Here is a 21,966-nt window from a genome sequence, read left to right as displayed (position 1 = left end):
CAGAAGCACCCTGTGTTGCAGGTGAACACCCACCGGGTGAACTGGGCTCAGGCCCGCTGTGGGGTGATATTGAAGCCTATCTTTGCTTCATGCCACACGGAGGTGCCCCCGCAACAGCACTATGAGTGGTGTGTGTACGACGCCTGTGGGTAAGGAGGGCCCAGGGGTGGGTGCCATGGGCATGCTGAGGTGTGTGTAGGGAGCGGGGTGTATGATCGGTCGATGGCTCCACCCACAGCTGCGACACCGGGGGCGACTGTGAGTGCCTCTGCTCAGCCATTGCTGCATATGCGCATGAGTGTGCCCGGCACCGACACCATGTGCGTTGGCGCAGCCAGGAACTCTGCCGTGAGTGTGCCCTCCTCTTGCAATCCAGCCATACGTCCAGCCCCTTGAAATGTGCTTCTCCTGTCCCACCAGCTGGCCATTTAATCACTTAGGTTCAAACGTGGGCTGAATGCCCTCTCTATTGCTAGATGCTTCTTAATGGGCCAAGCATGAGAAAGGCTGATGCACAGGGCCAACATCCTTCATCTTGGTTTTTGTTGTTGTTTTGTTTTGCTTTTTGGTGGTAGCAATGGGGATCTTGGTAAAGGTCTACTGTATACATCCTGTGCTTTCCTTGGGTGTCAGTCAAGCTGGTTTGCCTGTGCCACTGCGTCCTGGTATCCTTGGGCCTCAGTGAGCAGAGTCTCTTTTCTCGCCACCCAGCCCTACAGTGTGAAGGTGGTCAGGTATATGAAGCCTGTGGCTCTACCTGTCCCCCCACTTGCCATGACCATCATCCCGAGACCAGATGGCACTGCCAGGCCATCAGTTGTGTGGAGGGCTGCTTCTGCCCCGAGGGAACACTGCAGCATGGTATGTTGCTGGAGGTGGACACTCTGGCTGGGTAAAGGCCACAAGCATTGTCTGGACATCCTTTGTTCTGAATTCCACGCTCTGTGCTCTCAGGAGGAGCCTGTGTGGAGCCGGCTGCCTGTCCCTGTGAGTGGGGTGGCAGTTTCTTCCCACCAGGGACTGTGCTGCAAAAGGACTGTAAAAACTGGTGAGTGGAAGACCCAGGAGAAGCCTGCACTCTTAGGCTGAACGTGCTGGCGTGTGGCTAATGCCAGGCCCCCCATTGTGCTCAGCACGTGTCAGGAAAGTCAGTGGCATTGTGGAGGTGATGGTGCCCCCTGTGCGGAGATGGAACCTGGCTGTGCAGAAGGAGAGGCTCCGTGCAGAGACAGTGGGCACTGTGTGCCAACTGAGTGGCTTTGTGATAACCAGGATGACTGTGGTGATGGCTCAGACGAGGAGGGTGAGTGTTTTTACTCCTGTGGGACAGATAACTGAGTTTGAAGCTGCAGCATCTGTCCTCAGGGTGGCTTCGTAAGCTGGCTTCCCCTGCCGGAAGTTATGACTTAGGTGATAGGGGAGGACTGAGGGACAGGGAGGGTGTTCTGGTCCTTTTTGGGCCAGGATCTTTGGCATCACTGCATCCTCAACCTGCCTGCTTTCCCCATGCTAGGCTGTGCCACTTCAAGCTGTGGGGAGGGACAGATGTCTTGCCAATCTGGCCACTGCCTGCCCCTGGCCCTGCTCTGTGATGGACGGGATGACTGTGGAGATGGTACAGATGAGCAGGGCTGCCCGTGTCCCCTTGGCTCTCTAACCTGTGCTGATGGTCGCTGCTTGCCACCCGCCCTGCTGTGTAATGGTCATCCTGACTGTCTGGATGCTGCAGATGAAGAGTCCTGTCTGGGTAAGGAGTCTTGGCCCTGCCTCCAGCCCACTAGGAACCCCCTCTCAGGGTCCAGATCCTGGAAGGCCCCTGTATATCTATTGCCTTCTCTGCCAGGTCTCCACTTCTGAAGGTGGTGCCTGTCAATGACTGAATGGAGAAACCCCAAAGAAATAGAATAAATGGTGACCCAGGGGCTGAATGACTCAGTGGTTAAGATTATTGCTCTTCCAGATGACCCGAAATCATTTCCAAGCACCCACGTTGGGCCACTCACAACCACTTGTAGCTCCAGCTCCGGGGGTTCTGGCGCCCTCATCTGGCCTCCACAGGCACCTACACACATGCAGCTTACATTCACGGACACACAGACACATACAGTTTTATAAGTCTTAGAAGGAGTAAGTCCCCCCTCTCCTCTGGCTGCAGGGCAGGTGAGCTGCACATCTGGAGAGGTATCTTGTGATGATGGTACTTGCATCAGGACCATGCAGCTGTGTGATGGAGTTTGGGACTGCCCAGATGGAGTTGATGAGGGACCTGGTCACTGCTCCCTGCCTTCTCTGCCTACACCCCCTGGTGGCACTTGGCAGAGCCCTTTCACCAGCTCTATGAATACAGCACCAAGTCCTATGGGTAGTGCCAGCCCTGGTGAGTGTTTGGGAATAAATAGGGTGAGAAAACTGGAAGCCTGAACTGCTCAGGAAGGGGATGGTGTACCAGGTGCCCTGCATCCCACAGAGAAGCATTTGGGCCATACTTTGAGGATGAAGACTCAGAATGATGTGTTCAGTGTTTAAGAGGAATGGAAGGTCCAGATTTATTTCCTGGTGTTCAGGGCCTCCCTATGAACAGTGAAGGAGAACCTGGTAGACATTTAGGGACTAGGGGAAGGCTTGCAGAAAACAAAACAGCAGTCAAATGCAGGAGAGGGTGGAACTAGATTGGGAAGGGGTATGCTCAGGTAAGAGTCAGGGATGCTGAAATTAGAGGGTGGCCCCAGAGGAGATGTGAGGGTAAGCTGGACCCGGAGAGCCAAGAGTCCACTCCCACTGGTCTAACCAACACACCCACCGCAGTGTCTGCCTGCGGCCTCTTTGAGTTTCGGTGCGGCAGTGGAGAATGCACTCCTCAGGGCTGGCGCTGTGACCAGGAGGAAGACTGCACAGATGGGAGTGATGAGCGTGGCTGTGGTGGGCCCTGCATGCTGTACCAGGTGCGCTGCGCCCACAGCCCACACTGTGTGTCTCCAGGACAGCTATGTGATGGTGTGCCACAGTGCCCCGATGGTTCAGACGAGGACCCTGAAGCCTGCGGTGAGAGTCCCACTCTGGACACCTCCCTTATGCTGGTGGCTTACTCTTCCCAGGTGCCACCATTTCCCCTTGCTGTGGCAGATTGGTGTGCAGCTAGAGAGAGGCTGTGGAATTGTTTTTGTGTTCCTTTGATCTTTCCCACAAAATCTTCCTTGGAAGTTTTCGCTTTTCCTGGTAGGCCTGTGGAAGAACAGAAAGGGGTCTTTTGTTTGGTCACCTTTGGGAAGAAGAAACAAGAGACTGGGTGATAGCTGAGGGTACAGGGACGGGGACAGGTCTGTTTGGAGGCTCCCCCTTCCCCAGCTTCCCCCTCTACATCACCTGAGTGGAACTCTTTGTGCCCTTACACATTGACCCTTCACACCCTGGCTACCTCACCAGAGCAGGTATCACGCTGTTCACAGGCTCTTATTTTTCTCCAGGACCATTCTTCAACCCCTTCTGATCCAGGACAGGACTATGCCTCCTGCTCTAACGTCCTGGCTTTTCCTGCTGGTCTCTGTGCAGGCACAGGATGGGGGAGCAGCAGCACTGTAGGACACCTCTTATCCATAGGTTCCACCCAGCTGCCCTCATGCTGTGGACTCTTCTGTGGTTTGGCTCCATGGCTGTGCCTGAACCCCCAACAGCTCTGAGACAGAGTCCCCAGGGCGAGGATGGGCTGGACTGTGGTGTGGATACTATTTTCATGCTGGAGACACTTTCACAGTCTAGGAGATGGTTTTCACTCCTAGCTAACAGTTCGTTCTTCCCCAGAGAGGCTATCGGTCCCAGGAGGCACCAACAGGACAGGGATTCCCTGCTCGGAATTCTCCTGCCCGAATGGCACCTGCATTGATTTCCGGCTGGTGAGAGCCTCGGGTGGTAGGCTTGAATGGGTAGGCTCAGGTTTTGTACACCTAGTCAGAAGCCTGAGCCTGTTGCTTCCCCAGGTTTGTGACGGGAACCCAGACTGTGAGTTGTCAAATGAAGCAGAGGCCTCCTTGGATGAGCAGGATTGTGGGGTCTGGGGCTCCTGGGGCCCATGGGAGCCATGCAGTCAGACCTGCGGGCCTGGAATACAGGGTCGGAGTCGGCGCTGCTCCCCCTCCCGTCTCCCAGTGCTGCAGAACTGCCCAGGCCCGCAGCACCAGTCACAGGCCTGCTTCACTGAGGCCTGCCCAGGTGAAGGACAGGACATCTTGGAGGGGGAGGGGACAGCAAGTCCTGAAGAAAGGGGAAAATAGAGGCTGTTGGTCCCTAGTCCCGCCTCAAAGCCCTCTCCTCACCAACACACGTAACATCCTGGCCTTGCCTTGTAGTGAATGGTGAATGGAGTTCTTGGTCTCCTTGGTCTCAGTGTTCCGGACCCTGTGGGGGCACCATGACACGCCATCGGCAGTGCCGTCCGCCCCAGAACGGGGGCCAGGACTGTGCCCTGCTGCCTGGAAGCCCTCATAGTACCCACCAGGCCAGTGAGTAAAGGGGAAAAGGGCAGAAGTAAAGGTGATACTGAGAGGGGAGGAGGGAGAACACTCAGGGAGGAGGTCCTCTAGTGGATGCTGGGGGAGAGGGAGAACACAGCAGGAGTAGAGGGTTGTTGGGGGTACTGTGGGTACTGTAGGTACTGAGGACTGTAGTGGGCAGTGGTAGAAACTGGTCTCTGTCGAGGATGCCTCTCTATAAGCTCTGATCCTGTCCTTGCCTTCTTTCAGATCCCTGTCCCCAGGAGGGCTGCCCCAATGCCACTTGCTTCCGGGAGTTGGTATTCCAGCCCTGTGCCCCCTGCCCTCTGACGTGTGATGATATTTCCGGTCAGACCATGTGCTTGCCTGACAGGCCCTGCAGCAGCCCAGGTGAGGGAGTACTAAACAGGGTCTGTGGAGGCCTTGCTTTGCATGGTAGCTAATGCTGGGCTTTACCTAGGTTGCTGGTGCCCCAAAGGGCAGGTTCTGGGCACTGAGGGGCAGTGTGTGAGACCCATGCAGTGCCCCTGCCTGGTGAATGGTACCCGTTACTGGCCTGGGCAACGCATCAAAATGGATTGCCAGATATGCTCCTGTCAGGATGGGCGACCACATCGCTGCCGGCCCAATCCAGAATGTTCTGGTAAGCCTCTGCCCAAGCCCATCCCTGGGGGGCCTTATCCCTCCACAGACCACCCAGCCCTGACTCCTATCTTCTCTCAGTGGATTGTGGCTGGTCCTCCTGGTCCCCCTGGGCAGAATGTCTGGGGCCCTGCAGCAGCCAGAGCCTCCAGTGGTCTTTCCGGAGCCCCAACAACCCGCGCCTCTCTGGTCGGGGTCGACGGTGCCGCGGCATCCACCGCAAGGCCCGCAGGTACAGAGTAGGGGCCTGGTCTACCCTCTACCTCTGCTTAGGAGGTCGACTCTGAGAGAGACATTTCTCATCTGACAGAGACCCCATTAGCACCCTGTTATATGACCCCCCCCCCCCAGGCTGATACTTCTGAAGTATTTTCCTACTTCAGGTTTGTACCTGCTAGATCCAGGAGCCAGCAGACAGAACCTACAAATAGAGCTTGACCATTCCAGTGGCAAGAATGGGCCTCTGTCTCTGGGGCAGGGGGTTGGTTGCCTCTGCTGAGGCTTGGAGGGGCATAGTTATTTCTGCCCTTCTGGGGCAGGCTGTGTTGATCTGCAATGTTGGCACAGATTGCCTTCATGCCCATTCTTTTGTGTCTGCTGTGATTGTTCTCTTAGCAGCAGGGGTAGAGTGGCATTATAGTGTGACTGAACATTTACCCAGGATTTCCCCCGTTTTATTACTGACAGTCATAAGTCTGAGTCCAGCAAGTTGCGGGTGGCACTGAGTGAGCTCCCTCCTCCAGGAGGCTGTAACATGTCTCCATTCCAGGTGCCAGACAGAGCCCTGTGAGGGCTGTGAGCAGTGGGGCCTCGTGCACCATATTGGGGAACGCTGGCGTGGAGGCCCCTGCACGGTGTGCAAGTGTCTGCACAGGGGTGTCATACGCTGCTCCCCCTATTGCCCACTTGGCAGCTGCCCCCAGGTAAGAGGTCTGGGAATGTGGCAAGGGCTGAGCCTGGAGTGGTGATGTAGACCACCCAGGCTTGGGGAAACCGATGGAGCGGGTCAGAGATGGACAAGGGGTTTGACGTCTCTGTTCTCACAGGGCTGGGTCCTGGTGGAGGGAATGGGAGAATCGTGTTGTCACTGTGCACTGCCTGGTGAGTGGGTCTGAGGGGTGGTGAAAGAGCCTCGAGGGGAGAAGACCCCATTGCAGACTGTGACGGGCAGAGGTTCAGTGTCCTTACCCTCAAAGTGTACCCGTAAATTGATGACGTTAGAACTCACCCAGCATGGACAGTTACATAAGCTGTCCACTGCTCGAGTCTCCTTCTGACGCCTACGGGGGCTAGAAACTGCACCTGTTACATCCGAAAGTTGTTTTGGCCTGGGGGTTTTATTCTGTTTCCTAAATAGTCAGTAGAGGTGAAAAACCCAAATTCACTCAAAGGGTAAGAAGGACCCTTCCCCGCTGGAACTTGTTCTCAAGAATTCATGAGTGGTAACATGTTCCAGGAAGTGCGGAGGGCCAGATTGCTGGGTGGGTGGCTGGTGGCAGCCTTTCCCATTCTTTCTCCTGACCACTGCATCTCTGCACAGGAAAGAACCAGACAGTGGTCCCCATGACCACTGCTACCCCTGCCCCCAGTTCTCAGATCGGAGCCCCCCTGGTCACCTATGTTCTGCCTCCTCTGGGGGGTAAGTCACGTGCTGTTTGGATGCTGAAAGGCACTGCCCTAGACCGCTAGGGAAGCAGGACTGCTGAGGCAGTGCCCTGCCTCCTACTGTACTCCACGGCAGGTGGTGGAGTCGCCCATCCCCCAGCTCTGCCCTCCTTGCTTCGTCTTTCTGTCTTCCATAACCCTCAGCTCCCCTTGTGGCTCCTCAATTGTCCCTGACACCCTCTACTCCAGCCTAACTAACTCTCTCTACTGCACCCAGATGCCTGCTACTCTCCCCTGGGCCTGGCCCAACTGCCCATGTGGGCATCATCCCAGCATGTGGAGCACTCCACCTGGGCTGCCATGGGCACTCCCACCCTAGGGCCTGACCCTAGAGAGGATGTTGATGCTGAGTGGCATGCCCAGCCTCTCTACCTGCAGCTGGACCTGCTGCAGCCTCGGAACCTAACTGGTCAGTGAGGAGGAAGGCATGGGATAGGGGATGGGGGTGGGATGGCTGCTTCAGTGCTGACCTTTGCCTTGCCCTGGTCCCTTCCCCAGGCATCATGCTGCAGGGGGTTGACTCTTCTGCCGCTTATGTCAGCAGCTTGTCCCTCCAGTTCAGCAGTGATGGCCTACAGTGGCACGACCATCTCAACTCCCTGCCTAATCCCGTGCCTCCACCCACGGTACTGAGACTTCAGTCCCCACAGCCATTGCCCCCAAGGGTCTTTCATTTCCCTGGGGGACAGTCCTTGCACTAGACATCTGTGGAACCCTTGCTAACTAGCAGGGACTGTGCTCTGTGGAACTGAGAGTCCAGGAACATCTGAACACACAGAAGTGACTTAGAATCTACACGCGTGACCCTCTATAATAGCTTCCGAAGGAGCAGGACAGGAACACACGCAGTTCACAGAGGGCAGCCTCTGTGGAGCAGCCTGAGCACAGCACGTTTTCTTCAGGGGTTGGCCTCCTCTGCAGGGAGACGGACCCCTTGCAGCCACAGGGCTCAATCCACATAGGTTCAGTTTTACCTTCTTCAAGAGCGCCTGCTCTATGCGGGAGTTGCTTCCATGTTATGAAGGTTGGGGTACGCAGGAGGGGCACCAGAGTAGGGTGACATGGCAGCTTGAGCAGGAGGTGGGACTTCGGCAGCAGGTAATATCTCCCATAGCATTCATCCAGGAGCCCGAGCCATATGGCCCCTGAGGTGTGGACATTCGACCAGATGGTACAGGCGAGGTACATCAGGGTGAGGCCCCATGATGGCCACCATAGCGACCACAACCAGCGCGATGTCTTCTTGTGGGTGGAGCTGCTGGGCTGTAAGCCAGGTACAGGCCAGCTTGGGGGCTGGAGGGACAGGAGTGGGCAGTGTGGCGTCAGGAGTCCTTAGTAACATATCCTCCACAGGGTCCCCACTGGCACCCCCGTGTCCAGGGACCATGCACCGCTGTGCTAGTGGTGAATGTGTCCCAAAGGGGGGGTCATGTGACAGTGCTGTGGACTGCAAAGATGGCTCTGATGAGGAGGGCTGTGGGCCCCTTCACGCAGGCACCAGCAGCAGGTATGGCCTGGCCTTGGGTGGAACCTGGATAGGAAAGGTGTATGGGAGGAGTCCTGCCTTGTCTTCACAAACCATGCATGCTGAGGAGTCACAGCTGGGGGTTCCAGAGCCCTCATTGCCATGAGAGCCTTGAGTTCTGTGCATTCTCCCGATACCTGGTGTTTTGTGGCTCTCGAAGGATGACCCTTGAGCTTAGACCACTACCACCCAGCATGATAGAAGAGAGACTCTCAGTTCCTACCTCGTCCTGGAGGGTGGGCAATGGGAGTGTGTTACCTGCCTTCCAGTGATAATGACATGATCACGCTGAGACCATTGTTAGAGCTCACCTTTGTCCAGTCTTAGTGGGCTGCACCCCCTGAATGCCTTAACCTGATCCCTTCAGGATGGCTGGGCTTCAGGGCTGGGAGATTCCCTGCAGCCTTCCTGGTGGTTTCTCTTCCCAGAGTCCATTCCACAGCCAGGACCCCAGGCCTCTCCTCCACTCAGCCTGGAAAGTTTCCATCGCAGACTGGAGAGGTGAGTGAGAAGCCACCTTCACTGCCTCACAAATGCACTGTCTGCCCCTGCATCGTTCTCCCAATCCATACATTCAGTGGCTCCCCCTCCAGCTCGCGTTTCCTGGTGCCTGCCAGGCCTTCAGTCTGAGCTATGTGAGATCCAGCTCGGTGCCTGGGAGGGCGCTGAGGGCTAAGAGGGACCGAGCGGTGCAGAGGGGTTCAGGGCAGGGCACTGACGTCGTACAGTCTGGGTGGCAAGAGCTCTGAGTCATGGGTGAGGAGGCACCAGGGCACCTGCTTTGGGAATCTATGCCTGGAGGCCCCAAAGGCATCTGGGACAAAGCTTGAAGGATGGGGATATCTGTGACATAGAAAGGGGCAGGACGCTTCCCATTGACAAGAGACCTGTTCAGGGTCTTGGGGAGGCCTAGGACTTTGGGGAAGAGAGGAGAGGTATTTGCATAGGTAGGCCAGTGAGGGTATGGCCCAGTGCCTAAGTATGCCAAGTTCATCTGCCTTGCAGGGGAAATTAGCTTAGTCATGAGTTCTTTGGGCCAATACCTGGGGGTAGCCAGCCTATTTACCTTGCAGGAGAGTCACCTCTGTCTTTAGCTCTGGGCTTATTTAAACATATAGAGGTGGGAAGGAGGCAGCTGTGGCTTGCTGGAAAAGGGATGGGGCATGTAGAGCTGAAACCTGAACAGGGTTTCTGATCTCTCTCCCTCTGTAGGGTCTGGCAGACACGGAGAACCAGCAGTCCACACAGGAATCATCCATGCCTACTGGAGGTATGTGCACAGACTCCAATCCCCTCCCCCAAACCCTACTACTTTCCCTTAACTCTCTTATTATCACCTGTCCTTCTAGAGCCAAGGGCAGTAGTATCCCAGAGGCTAATACACCCTGTCCTCTGACTTCCTCCAAGAGAGCTCAGGGTCAAGAGATAGTTGTCACCAGGTGTATGGTGAGGTCCCAACCTTCTCAGCCTACTAGACTCAGGGTGTGAGGTCTGAGGGGACAAAGACAATTCCCAGGGTTATGCCATTGTCCTGCATGCTGGCTGCATCCCCCAAGCCCTGGACCAGTCTCCTTGAGGGAGTTGAGAAACCACTTGGCCCCATCTTTGTTTCTCTGCTCAGCTAGCTATGATGCTAGGCATTTTCTGAAGTATTTGTTGACAACAAGTGCCCTAGTGGACAGAAGAGTGGGCAAGTTGCCTAGCTTAGGATACTCCTAAGCAGGAAAAGAGACTGCCTACCACACATGTGCCGGCTGCTGGTCAGCCACCTGTACCATGGTCTCCAAGGGATGGTATAGACCCCTGGAGCAGCAGACTGGTACTAACCTGGGAGATATTGGATGCACCATGCCGACCCAGTGCCTCAATTCCCTCACCTGTGAGTGTAGGAGGCTCTTCTCCGTGGACTCCAGTGGATGTTGTCCAGTAGTATGGCTGAACCATGTCTTTGTGTCTTCTTCAATATGTGGGCTCATGGGATGAATCTGAGTCTGATAACATGTGGGCCCATGGGATGAATCCGAGTCTTATTCTAAATCTGCTTCCAAAACAGCTGTCTTTGAAGATGAATATTTTAGCAGAAAATGAGTGTCTGGCTCTTCTTTTCACTATAGTTGTGAAGAAGCTCAAAAGCCAGTGTTTCCTCATGTGGCCATGCCCTCATACTGTCTCAGCCACGCTTGCTCCTTCTACTGTTAGGTTTAAACGACTCCAGCCCTCTCCTCTAAACACCTTATTTTACAGTGGCCTTGTACTAGAAAGTTGCTCTATCTTCTTGCAACTAGAGTACAATATTAGATCAAACCAGGGTTTTCCTACTTTCCCTTAACTCTCTTCTTCTGCTCCTTGGGTGCTAGGGTCCCTCCAGGTTGCAATGTTGTCTGTGATAGCTGTGGTTATCCTGTACCACATGGAACCAGAGATGCCCTCTTCAGGTGGTGTCTCACCACCTCTTGCAGTCCAGTGAGCTGAGCCAGTGTCCTCTCGGTCCTATTCGTGCTTCTGAGCCACCTCTGCCTGTTTCAGGGCAATCTGTGCAGATGGTCACCACCTTCTCCGCACTCCCTTCTGGCACCAAGAGCCTGCACCCAGAAATGGCAGCTGTGACGGTGCTTCCCCCACAGTCCACAGTCACTCCAGCAGCTCCTGTTGGTAAGACTCTTCAGCCTGAAAGGCCTGTGTGAGCCAGGCTTCTCTGTGAGAAACAGAAGCCACAGGAGCTCTATCACTTGGATCTAGGCCACATGGCCCCCTGTCACTTTTAGCAGAGTGGGCCCAGGACCCCCAAGCTTCCTAACCCAGCTCACTCCCTTTTTATTACCTCAAGAAAGGCAGAAAGAGGGGTATCCTAGATGCTAAGTAGAGGGAAGTTGGGGTCTGCCAAGAAGTGACCACAGAAGGAAGGTAAGGGTGACTGGTTCCCAAGTCATCTGGCTGTGATGGTGTCCTGCCTGCAGGCCAAAGTGTCACCCCCAGGCCCTTCCCACCCATGCGGTGTGGCCCTGGGAAGGTGCCCTGTGATGTGCTGGGCTGTGTGGAGCAGAAGCAGCTGTGCGATGGAAGGGAGGACTGTCTCGATGGCTCCGATGAGCAGCGCTGTGGTGAGCTGGGGCTTGCGTCATGCCTTGGAGATGGCGAGACAGTTTCAGGTCTGGGTAGCTCATGGGGTAGGGAATTGGGAGGGGTTGGGGCAGCAGGGACTAGAGAGAAATTGTAAGAGCAACTGGAAGCACCAGTGTCTTTGAAGGTGATGGAGAGAATGAGATAGACAATGGGGTCCCAACCTATTTTATAAACCTCTCTAGCTGCTGAGGTTGCTCACCTACCTGCTCATCTATCTTCCCACTTATCTACTGATCCATCAACCCACCTACCCATGTATCCAACGATCTATTAACCTCTTTATGTATCTATCATCTATTGGCTCTTTTTTAAAGATATTTGTTTTTGTTGTTTTATTTGTGTATGCATCTCTCTAGCCCCCACTCTACTCTTAAATCCACAGTCCATATATACACCCATCTTTTGATCCATCTTTCCATGTACACATCTATGCATCTGATCATTTTTCAATCTGTCCATATTTCTCTCCATTTGTATATCCATTAGTCTATTGGCCCATCTATCTATCCATCTACCTGAATATTAATTTACTATATATCTAACAGTTCTATCTATCCATCCATCATCTGTCTGTCTGTCTGTCTATCCATCTACCTATCTATTCATTTATCCTTCCACTTGCCTACCCACCTATCTGTCTACTTATTTACTCATCTATTTACCTGTCCCATTCACATGCTCATCTCTCTGCTCATCCATCGATCCATGTACACACAGACCCATCCATCTGTCCATATATTCTTTATCTATCTGTCCATCCGTCCATTCATCTGTCTCTCCAAGGTAGATCATTTTGATCAGAGATTGGTCTGCCAATCAGAAAAGAAAGTGTTAACCAATCACAGAAACTGGGGCCCCAAGGAGAACCCATGCTGAAAGAGAGCAAGGAAGAGGAAGGACTGTTCTGCATACACTGACTTCTATCTGGATAGTCACAGTGGAGAAACTGTGAGAATGGTGGAGAACGAAGGGCCTCATCCTGCACGAAGGCTCCCAGAGGGACTCTGAGGGTGGGAAGGCCAGAGCTTCTGCTCAGCAAACTGTCCTGATCTTGGCCTGAAGTTCAAGGAGCTAAGTTTCTCATCCAGACAGCAAACGTTTATACGACTCCCTTCTCTCTCCTCAAATTACAAATTGGCAGCAAGTGCTGGTCCCTTCACCGTGCCTACCACTGCCCTCCCTGGGTTGCCAGCCTCAAAGGTCCTCTGCTCCCCAAGTCAGCTGAGCTGCGGCAGTGGGGAATGCCTGCCTCGGGAGCAGCGCTGTGACCTTCAGCTGAACTGCCAGGATGGCTCTGATGAAGACAACTGTGGTACGTGCTGGATGAGGTACAGTCCTGAGGGCCCTGCTCCTGCGTGAGTCACCTTCTAAGCTCTGGCGTACTGTCCCCTGCAGTGGACTGTGTGTTGGCACCATGGTCTGGCTGGAGTGATTGCAGCCACAGCTGTGGCCTGGGCCTCATCTTCCAGCGCCGGGAGCTGCTGAGACCTCCCCTATCTGGAGGCAGCTGTCTGTTGGACCAGCTCCGTAGCCAGCCCTGCTTTGTGCAAGCCTGCCCAGGTAGCCTAGCACTCCAGGAAGAAGCAGGGATTGACCATTTGCTGTGGGAGACCTGGGTTGGCTCATACCAGAGACCCTCACCAAATGCCCTATTCTCCCTGGAAACGCCTGTGTCCAGCCTTTTTAGGGACTCTGGCACAATGATAGCCACATAATCACAGCCTTCAAAGAGCTGTTCTGATACTCACTCTCCTGGCCGTATCCTTCCTTGCCTGCCTAGGTAGCTCAGGGGAGTCCCTTCACTAAGGGTTCTTTGGCTGTAAACTGGTAATAGTCATTCACACTTCCTTCCACCCATTTTTCCATGTGTGAGCATGAAGTAAGACAACAGAAGAGGGTATGTCAAGGACAGCTGGCTGTACCGTTTACTCGTCCCTGACTCCATACCTGAAGGCTCTGTAGGCCTTACATTCAGTATTTCTCACACAGTGGCTCCCAGCCTGCTCTGTGTGCTGCTGAGAGGGTACCCCTACACACACACACACACACACACACACACACACACACACACACACACACACAAACACACACACACACACATTGGACTCCCCACAGTGCCTACATCAGGTTCCCAACCCTGGCTTTGATGGCTCCCTTGTTTCACTGCTGCCAGATGTGCCCCCACTTGAGGGCTCTGCCATTGCAACCTTGCCAGGGGCTGGACCTCTGTTCTTGGAGTCACTGGGTGTCTTCCCATGGTTCTCTCACCTATGGGCAGTTTCCCAGAATAAAGAGAGTTGTCAGGATGCTAGGATGCTGCCCCTACCTGCTAGGCCACTGGCCTCCAAGGGCCTGGGAGAGGCTTCCTGGCTTGGCCTTCCCCTCTCTACAAAGCCTGTCTCCTTGGAGTATTTCCGGTGAACCCCCTTTTTCCTCTACAGTGGCTGGGGCATGGACAGAGTGGGGAGCCTGGGAGTCCTGTAGTGTCTCCTGTGGAGGTGGCCACCAGAGTCGCCAGAGGAGCTGTGTAGACCCCCCACCCAAGAATGGTGGTGCCCCCTGCCCTGGGCCTTCCCATGAGAGGGCACCCTGCAACTTGCAGCTCTGCCCAGGTGACACAGGTAACAGGAAGCTAGCTGGAGGGAAATCCAACAGTGGAGCCCTGGGGTTTGTCTCCGGGCCTTCTGGCACCCTCCCTACCCTTGTTCTTTCCTCCTGAGACTGTGAGCCAGGCCGTGTACACGTGAATGCTGAGCTGTGCCAGAAGGGGCTCATACCCCCATGTCCACCCACCTGCCTGGACCCCAAAGCCAACAGAAGCTGCAGTGGGCACTGTATGGAAGGTGAGACAGAGCCAGAAAATGCAAATAAGAGTAGCCTACCCAAGCCCTAAGGTACTGGCCTTAAGTGACTTCCTCTCCTTGCACCCAGGATGCCGCTGTCCTCCTGGGCTTTTTCTCCAAGACTCTCGCTGCCTGCCCCTCTCTGAATGCCCCTGCCTGGTGGGCCAAAACCTGAGACAGCCTGGGTTGTCCTTCCTGCTGGACAACTGTAGCAAATGGTGAACATGCTGGGCTGAGGGGTGGTGCTGGTCCGGGGTCGAGTACTGGGGTGAGAGAAGGCACTGGCTCCTGGAAGGACCAAGATGAAGGGTGGTACTGAACGGAGGGAGGATACAGGCCAGAGCTGGTGCTGATGTATGCTCTATGCCTTCTGTCCTCTGCAGCACGTGTGAGGAAGGGGTGCTGCTGTGTAAGCCAGGGAACTGCTCCCAGTCCTGCGGCTGGTCGGCCTGGTCCCCCTGGACACCTTGTGATCACTCCTGTGGCTCTGGAGTGAGGGCCAGGTTCAGGTATGGAGGTGGGGCGGGCAGTAGACAGATAACAGAAGGATAAGGGAGGCAGGAGTACCGGTGGTGAAGGAGGAAGGCAGATGCCTAGGCAAGTCTCTCCTCAGGTCCCCCTCCAACCCTCCTGTGGCATTTGGAGGTGCCCCATGTGAAGGTGACAGGCAGGAGCTGCAGGCCTGCTACACAGAGTGTGGGGCAGGTACTGTACGGCAGGAGACTGCCTTCTTCTTCCCAATTCCCTATCCTGGCTGATACCTTGATGGGTAGTGAAGGGAACTGTGCCAGAGGAGGCTGGTGTCCCCATGCCCCTTTTCCTGTCTGGACCCCAATGCCAAAAGAAACAGCAGTGGGCCCCATGGAAGGTGAAGCATAGTCGAAAAGTGGAGGTGAGAGTCATGCCCACTCTTCCAAGTTATCGTCCTGGAACCAGTTTCGGTTAGTGGGCTTTGGGCCGGGAGAGAAAGGCTCTCATTCAGACATCCTGGGTACCTGGGCAGGCTAGCTTGGGTGGGACAGGCGTCTGCAGAGACGGGAAAAATGAGGCTGCTGGACTGGCTGGATGCTTCAGGTGACCAGGTCAGACAGGAACACTTACAGGCAAGATAAAGGCTGCAGTTTGTCCCTTTGCCTTCAGCGATGCGGTGTCAAGGAGGTCACTGCAGCACAGGCCAGTCGCTGCCGGGGTTGGCATGTGAGGCAGGAGGAGTGATGAGTGACAGTCAATGGGAGGAGGAGGCTGCAGAGTGAGTCCTGCAGTCAGTGGAGGATGAAGGGTGGCCACAGGTCACAGGTCACAGGTCACAGGAGATTCTGAGGCTTCTAGACTGAAGGACTATGAGGATAGGGAATGTACTGTGGGCTGCTGGCTGAATCATGGGGCAGCGTGGGCATGAGCTTGGCCGGGTTCCATGGAAGGCTCTGTCTTAGGTAAGGGTGAGGCATAGAGCTGCAGAATAGGGTCCTAAGAACAGAAGGAGTTCCAGGAGCAACTCTTACCCTTGAAGGTCTCTAGGTTTTCCAGACCTGACCCGTGCCCCTCCCCGCAACCTTTGCCAGCCTGGCCAGAGCCTCTATACAATAGGCCTGTAGCATCTTTCCTTCCAGAGATACCTGGTTGGACATCCTGGACGTCCTGGTCCTCCTGCTCCCAAAGCTGCCTTGTCCCTGGGAGTGACCCTGGTTGGCGGCAGCGTTCTCGACTGTGCCCCAGCTCCAGGGATGCGTTCTGCCCGGGAGAGACCACTCAGGAGGAGCTCTGCAGCTCCCCTGCATGCCCAGGTATGGCTGGTGAACCCGAGTGGGAAAGGGAGCAAAGGAGAATGATCCCTTGACCTGGTCTGACTCCCAGGAAGGAGGGAGAAATCAAACTTGGTGGATATCCTTAAGCCACCCCCACTCAAAGTCTCCCTGAAAAAAAGAAACCAAAAAAACAGAACTCGATTGACATTATTTGGAATACCTACATACCTCCCTTTCCCTGCCCATGTCTTTCCACCCATGGCCTCTGTTCTTCCTGACAGTGCCAAGTGCCTGGGGTTTGTGGGCCCCCTGGTCCACTTGCTCAGCCTCCTGTAATGGTGGTGTCCAGACTCGTGGGCGCAGCTGCTCTAGCTTGGCTCCTGGGAATCCTGTGTGCCCAGGACCCCACACTCAGACCAGAGACTGCAATACACATCTCTGCACAGGTGCCAGACCCCTCCAGACTCTCAGGTGGCCTCGTCCACCCCAGCTTGTGACCTCTCCAGCCTTCTCTTCTTGCTTAGCTGGCCTTTGGCTTCAGAATAGGCCACTCTTAGAGCTAAGGAACCTTCAGGATTTCCAGCATCTCTCCAAGTCCCCTCCTCCTCCCACTTGCTGGGAACCAGATACTGAGAAGGGCATGTGACCTTGGAGGCAGAGCTCACTCACAGGCAAAATCAGGGGGAGCAGCATCAGCCCAGAGGAGTCCATTTCCTTAGCCTCTTGGTCTGTTGGGCATTCTTCCTGACCCGGACAAGAGCATTGGTATCCAGTGAAGCCAAGCCAAGGAGCAAGGGGAGGAAGTGGGATAGGATTAGAAGGGAGGGGCTTCCTCATCTCTGCCTTGTCAATCACTGCACCCAAGCTTTCCTCCTTGTCAGCATCCCTTCTCTCCTGCCCTGACTCAGACCCCCTGTCTTCCCATCTAGCCCAGTGCCCAGGAAACATGGTGTTCCGCTCAGTGGAACAGTGTCACAAGGAGGGGGGCCCATGCCCTCAGCTATGCCTGGCACAGGACCCTGGAGTGGAGTGCACTGGCTCCTGTGCCCCTAGCTGCAACTGCCCCCCTGGCCTCTTTCTGCACAATGCTAGCTGCTTGCCCCGAAGCCACTGCCCCTGCCAGCTGCACGGGCAGCTCTATGCACCAGGAGCAATAGCTCGCCTGGACTGCAACAACTGGTAGGTTACTAGTGGAGGATGGGGCGGGGTCAAGGGGGAGGGGCTGTGCTCCAGAGCTGGGCAGGGATGGACTGACACACATATTCACTTACCGGTGCATGCGAGCGTGTGCGTGTGCGTGTGCGTGTGCGTGTGTGTGTGTGTGTGTGTGTGTGTGTGTGTGTGTGTGTGTGTTGGAAGAGTGTTAGGCAGAGGGTAGGGGCTGAATCTGCTGACAAATGCCCCAGGCGGTGACTCAGTCACTGCCTGGCTACAACAAGAAATAGTCACCCATCCGACTGTGGGAAGACTGGGTTTCAGATAGTCTTCTGCTATGCAGAATGGAACTATAGGCTGGAGAGAGGCTTCTTTTTAAAAATTTTTTTTTATTCTTTGACAAATTCACACATGCATATATTGTATTTTGACCCTGTTCACCCACACTCCTCCCTCTAACTCCTAGGTCTACCCCAACCCCTTCCAACTTAATGTTGCTGTCTAGATACTCATGGGTATGGGGCCATCCTTTGGAGAATGGTTCACTCGCCAGGGGCCGTGTCCTTAAAGAAAATGTACTTTCCTTCTTCCAGTTTTCTTCAGTTGTCATAGCTCCTCAACTAAGGGGCTCATGAGCCCCTCTATAAGTGGTTTTCTCCTTCCTGAATGTTATTCTCTACACAGAATCCCTTGGATTCTGCTCTTCTACGCATTCAGTTCTGAAAGTTGACACCAGGTTTTGCCATCAGAGGGCGCTCTAACATATTCCCCCCCCCCCTACCCTCGACCCCCACCCCCTTTCCCTTTCCTCAGATTTCTTCATTCCTCATTTTCCTCTTCCTTTTTATTTCCTGGTGCCTCCTCCATTTCCCTTCTTTAGTGTTCCTCCCCCTTTCTCTCGATTCTTCTGCTAAATTACTGTCTGGAATCTCCAGTGTTTGTATCGGAGAAAATTGGAAGGGAATGAAATATATCCACTTCTTCTAGAATTCTAGCTCTTTCTATATCGCCCCACCTAGCCCTGCCACTTAAAGTCGTGTACAGATGTTGTTTTAATAAGTGCACATGAGATAAAAAGGATAAAGAGGTGGCTCTTGATGAAACTGTGTGACAAAGAGACAGCCCCTACCTGGGGGATCATGAAGCCCAATGAAGGTGGAGTTGGGAGGGAGGTCTGGGACAAAGAGTCTGAGTCACATCCTACACATCATGTTGTGTATTTGGTGGCTTGGGTCCCTGTCCTTTGAGGCAAGTATCCAGTGCTTCAAGGGCAAGGGCTGGCTGTACCGTGTTGGTGCTCACCGAGCCCTCTCTTGGCAGCACCTGCGTCTCTGGTGAAATGGTGTGCACCTCAGAGCTCTGTCCAGGTACGCCCCCCATGCGGTGGTCAGTGCTCAGAGACTATGGGAGACCTTGGACCCTTCCGAGATAGCCTCCTTGGGAGTGCTGGTGATGTCTCCAAAAAGTCAGGGTCCTGATCAACTCGACCTGGTTTCTTACATCTGCCCCCACCCCCGCCCCCGGCAGTTGCCTGTGGCTGGAGCCCCTGGACTCCGTGGACTCTCTGCAGCCAAAGCTGTAATGTGGGAGTTCGACGGCGCTTCAGAACAGGCACCGCACCTCCAGCTGCCTTTGGGGGTGCCGAGTGCCAAGGTCCCAACATAGATGCTGAATTCTGCAGTTTGAGGCCGTGCCGAGGTAAGAGTGGGGACCTAGGACCAGAGACCCCGTTAAAGAACCTTCCAGAGAGAAGCCAAGATACACCTCAGGACCCGATGAGTGATATAAGGGACTTCCCTAAGGAATGCCACTAGAAGATAGTCCCCGGAGACCTCTCTAGTCCATTCCCCAAGAGAGACCCTCCCGAGAGGCCAGCCCACTTCCTCTCTGAAGGCACCATGTCTCCTAAGGTGGGCATGATTCTGTGGATGAAGACAGGCAGCAGAGAAGGGAGGTGTGCTGGGTGTGGAGGGTGAGATCTTTAGCGATCCGGATGCCACTCATAGGTCCCGGTGCCGAGTGGAGTGCCTGGACTCCGTGCTCGGTGCCCTGTGGTGGTGGTTACAGGAACCGCACTCAAGGCAGTGGCCCACACAGTCCCGTTGAGTTCTCTACCTGCAGCCCGCAGCCCTGTGCAGGTGAGGGACGCCTTGGGGACACGCTAGTTCTGGCTCCCACCAAGCCAGAACACTGTAACGCCCCACCCCCACAGCCCTGTCCCTTAAACAGTATAGCCTCCATGACAACCGCAGCAATACCCAGAGCTGCTGCTTCTCTCTCCCATGCTGGGGGAAGGCTGAGTGGGTACCCAGAGCTACTGCTTCTCTCTCCCATGCTGGGGGAAGGCTGAGTGGGCAGGCACTGGGCTGCCCTTTTGTCACGTGTGTCTACAGAAACAGTGCCAGGTGTGTGCCCCAAGGGACAGCAATGGCTAGACTGTGCCCAAGGCCCAGCCTCCTGTGCCCACCTCAGCACCCCTAGAGAGACCAATCAGGCTTGCCAGCCCGGCTGCTACTGCCTTCCTGGAATGCTCCTTCTAGTAAGTATCCCCACTGCCAGAACTGGGACTGTCTTGGGACCTTGGTTTGGCAGGAAAGAGATAGCCAGGGGCCTGGGCAAGGGCAAAGGCAAAGGCAAAGGTTTGAGGCTAGAGACAAAAACTGTTGAGTTAAAGATGCCTTAGATAGCTGTTCTCTTGCTTACGGAAGTAGCGGTGGGTCTAAGGGTTTTATACATTTGACTCCTTCAAATGCGTGTCCTTTTGTCTGTCCATCACCAGCTATGTGCTGAGCACCTGCTCTGTGCTCGGTCTTAGGCTGGGTAATCAGGTAAGTGCATGGATAAGTAAGACATACTCAGGCTTCCTACCGGTTCTGGCTAGAGGCATAGCTGTGTTCCTTGATGAAAATGGTTGCACGGTGAGGGATGGGGGGCTGGGTAATGCTATGCTGCTGTATAAATTACATGGCTCATGTGGAAAGTATATATTTCACATAGTTGATTTCATTTAACGATTCAGTCTCTTGCCTTGCAATGGAAGTGGGTCTTTTTCTTCCGAAAGGGACCCTCAGCTAAGGATCTGATCTTGCCCTGGGTTAAGGCCAGTGGAAGGTTTCTGCGTGGCCCTTGAGATGGGCTTGAAATTGAGTGCTGGCTTTGATTGGAGCAAGCCGGAGCCAGGATGACAAGGGGTTTTCTTTTTTATTTTCTTTTTGTTTTGTTTTTCAAGACAGGGTTTCTCTGTGTAACAGTCCTAGCTGTCCTGGAACCAGCCTGGCTTCAAACTCACAGAGATCCACCTGCCTCTGCCTCCCTAGTACTGGGATTAAAGATGTACACTACCACCACTTGGCTTACAAAAGGGTTTTCTATTGCAGAATAATGTGTGTGTGCCTGTCCAGGACTGCCCCTGTACCCACAGGGGGCGCCTTCATCCCCCAGGCAGTACAGTGGTTCATCCCTGTGAGAACTGGTAAGCCCCTCCCACCCCCAGTTCTGCAGTGGCCCTGTGGTCCATGAGGACCCAATTGTAGGGCTGTCTTTCCTCAGCAGCAGCAGATACTGGCTCCAGTTAACCAGAGAGATACCTATTCCCCCATGCCCTGCCCAGCCACAACCAATCAGCCCTACTATCTAACCCTGCCTGCACCCCTCTAGCCCCCCCATCCTTGTCTGCCTTCTCCCAGGTCCTGGGAACATATTCAGTGGGAGATGTCGAGACCGTGAATTAGACCGCCAATAATGAAAAAAATCACCTGTCTTCTTTCTCCCAACTAATGTTAATTTTTATGATTGTTGTAACAAAGTATATCATACCTATACTAATGCACGCACATACACACAGACACACACATCATACACATACACACAAACGTGGCCACACATGTCCTGGATCAAGGCGTTGGAAACCTGGTGCTTCTGAGGGACCGAGGAAGCATTTGTCGCCTCTCTCCATTTTGGCACCAGACTGGCATTTTCTAGCTTGCAGATAGCTGTCTTCTCCCCTTTTCCACCATCTTCCCTGTGTATGTCGGCATCCAAATACCCCTTTCTAACAAGAACATAAGTCACACTAATTTGGCCTCACCCCCCTCCAGCAACTGTACTAACTTGATTACCTCTATCTCCAAATAAGGTCACATCTGCAGGTCCTGGGGGCAAAGGCTCAGTGGGTACCATGTGACCCTGGGGAGCATCCAAGCTTCTGTTTTCCCCTCCAGCTCCTGTATCTCCGGGCACATTACCAACTGCAGCTCCTGGCCTTGTGAGGAAGGTGAGAAAGGCTTCTCCCTCCTCAGATGCCCTCAGGTCCCCTCCTGGCAGCCGTGGGCCTGCTCTGGGGTAGGAGACAGGCCGCAGGACAGCTGAGGCAGGTGTTATGGTATCTCCCCACATCAGATCACTCTCTTCTCACATTCTCTCTCTCTCCCCCATACACCCCAAGGCCAGCCTGCATGGTCACCCTGGACCCCATGGAGTATGTGTTCAGCCTCCTGCAGTCCTGCCCGACGCCACAGGCACCGCTTCTGTATCAAGCCCCCTAGTATGGCACTCTTCACCCTGGCTCTCCTGCCCACAGTGGCTCCCACAGCCCTCTGCCCAGGCTCTGAGGCTGAGGAAGAGCCATGCATCCTGCCAGGATGTGACCGTAAGTGGCCCTTTGGGCTGATGTTTGCTCTGAAGCCCTGGGTGGGGCCATGTCTAGAGTACCTCATCCTTGTACCCGCTGGCTCCAGCATCCCCAAACCCTTTCACACTGTTCCTTCCTCTGCTGTTCCCTC

The 21,966-nt window shown here is 54.5% G+C and overlaps 1 protein-coding gene across 1 annotated transcript in view; it reads left to right on the top strand.

Moving 5' to 3' along the window:
* The window catches only part of LOC119806355 (SCO-spondin), a 52,398-nt gene that overhangs the window by 11,053 nt on the left and 19,379 nt on the right, over positions 1–21,966 (top strand). Inside the window, exons 23-64 of the mRNA XM_038318031.1 lie at positions 22–149; positions 239–348; positions 712–861; positions 955–1,048; positions 1,134–1,303; positions 1,514–1,747; positions 2,156–2,377; positions 2,806–3,042; positions 3,799–3,890; positions 3,975–4,206; positions 4,344–4,496; positions 4,737–4,877; positions 4,948–5,130; positions 5,211–5,361; positions 5,899–6,052; positions 6,176–6,230; positions 6,670–6,768; positions 7,012–7,203; positions 7,293–7,420; positions 7,909–8,068; positions 8,148–8,301; positions 8,748–8,820; positions 9,532–9,589; positions 10,846–10,971; positions 11,277–11,420; positions 12,584–12,754; positions 12,838–13,002; positions 13,884–14,063; positions 14,163–14,285; positions 14,374–14,503; positions 14,669–14,794; positions 14,899–14,990; positions 15,896–16,069; positions 16,312–16,476; positions 16,960–17,209; positions 18,506–18,552; positions 18,713–18,883; positions 19,192–19,323; positions 19,579–19,724; positions 20,563–20,657; positions 21,406–21,458; positions 21,630–21,833. Of these exons, the coding sequence (XP_038173959.1) occupies positions 22–149; positions 239–348; positions 712–861; positions 955–1,048; positions 1,134–1,303; positions 1,514–1,747; positions 2,156–2,377; positions 2,806–3,042; positions 3,799–3,890; positions 3,975–4,206; positions 4,344–4,496; positions 4,737–4,877; positions 4,948–5,130; positions 5,211–5,361; positions 5,899–6,052; positions 6,176–6,230; positions 6,670–6,768; positions 7,012–7,203; positions 7,293–7,420; positions 7,909–8,068; positions 8,148–8,301; positions 8,748–8,820; positions 9,532–9,589; positions 10,846–10,971; positions 11,277–11,420; positions 12,584–12,754; positions 12,838–13,002; positions 13,884–14,063; positions 14,163–14,285; positions 14,374–14,503; positions 14,669–14,794; positions 14,899–14,990; positions 15,896–16,069; positions 16,312–16,476; positions 16,960–17,209; positions 18,506–18,552; positions 18,713–18,883; positions 19,192–19,323; positions 19,579–19,724; positions 20,563–20,657; positions 21,406–21,458; positions 21,630–21,833 (6,064 nt within the window). The remainder of the gene's footprint in view (positions 1–21; positions 150–238; positions 349–711; positions 862–954; positions 1,049–1,133; positions 1,304–1,513; positions 1,748–2,155; positions 2,378–2,805; positions 3,043–3,798; positions 3,891–3,974; positions 4,207–4,343; positions 4,497–4,736; positions 4,878–4,947; positions 5,131–5,210; positions 5,362–5,898; positions 6,053–6,175; positions 6,231–6,669; positions 6,769–7,011; positions 7,204–7,292; positions 7,421–7,908; positions 8,069–8,147; positions 8,302–8,747; positions 8,821–9,531; positions 9,590–10,845; positions 10,972–11,276; positions 11,421–12,583; positions 12,755–12,837; positions 13,003–13,883; positions 14,064–14,162; positions 14,286–14,373; positions 14,504–14,668; positions 14,795–14,898; positions 14,991–15,895; positions 16,070–16,311; positions 16,477–16,959; positions 17,210–18,505; positions 18,553–18,712; positions 18,884–19,191; positions 19,324–19,578; positions 19,725–20,562; positions 20,658–21,405; positions 21,459–21,629; positions 21,834–21,966) is intronic.

Source organism: Arvicola amphibius, chromosome 2, assembly GCF_903992535.2.
Source record: "Arvicola amphibius chromosome 2, mArvAmp1.2, whole genome shotgun sequence".
Lineage (NCBI taxonomy): Eukaryota > Metazoa > Chordata > Mammalia > Rodentia > Cricetidae > Arvicola > Arvicola amphibius.
The sequence above is the reverse complement of the archived record's forward strand: the minus strand, read 5'-3'. Positions and strand labels throughout refer to the sequence as shown.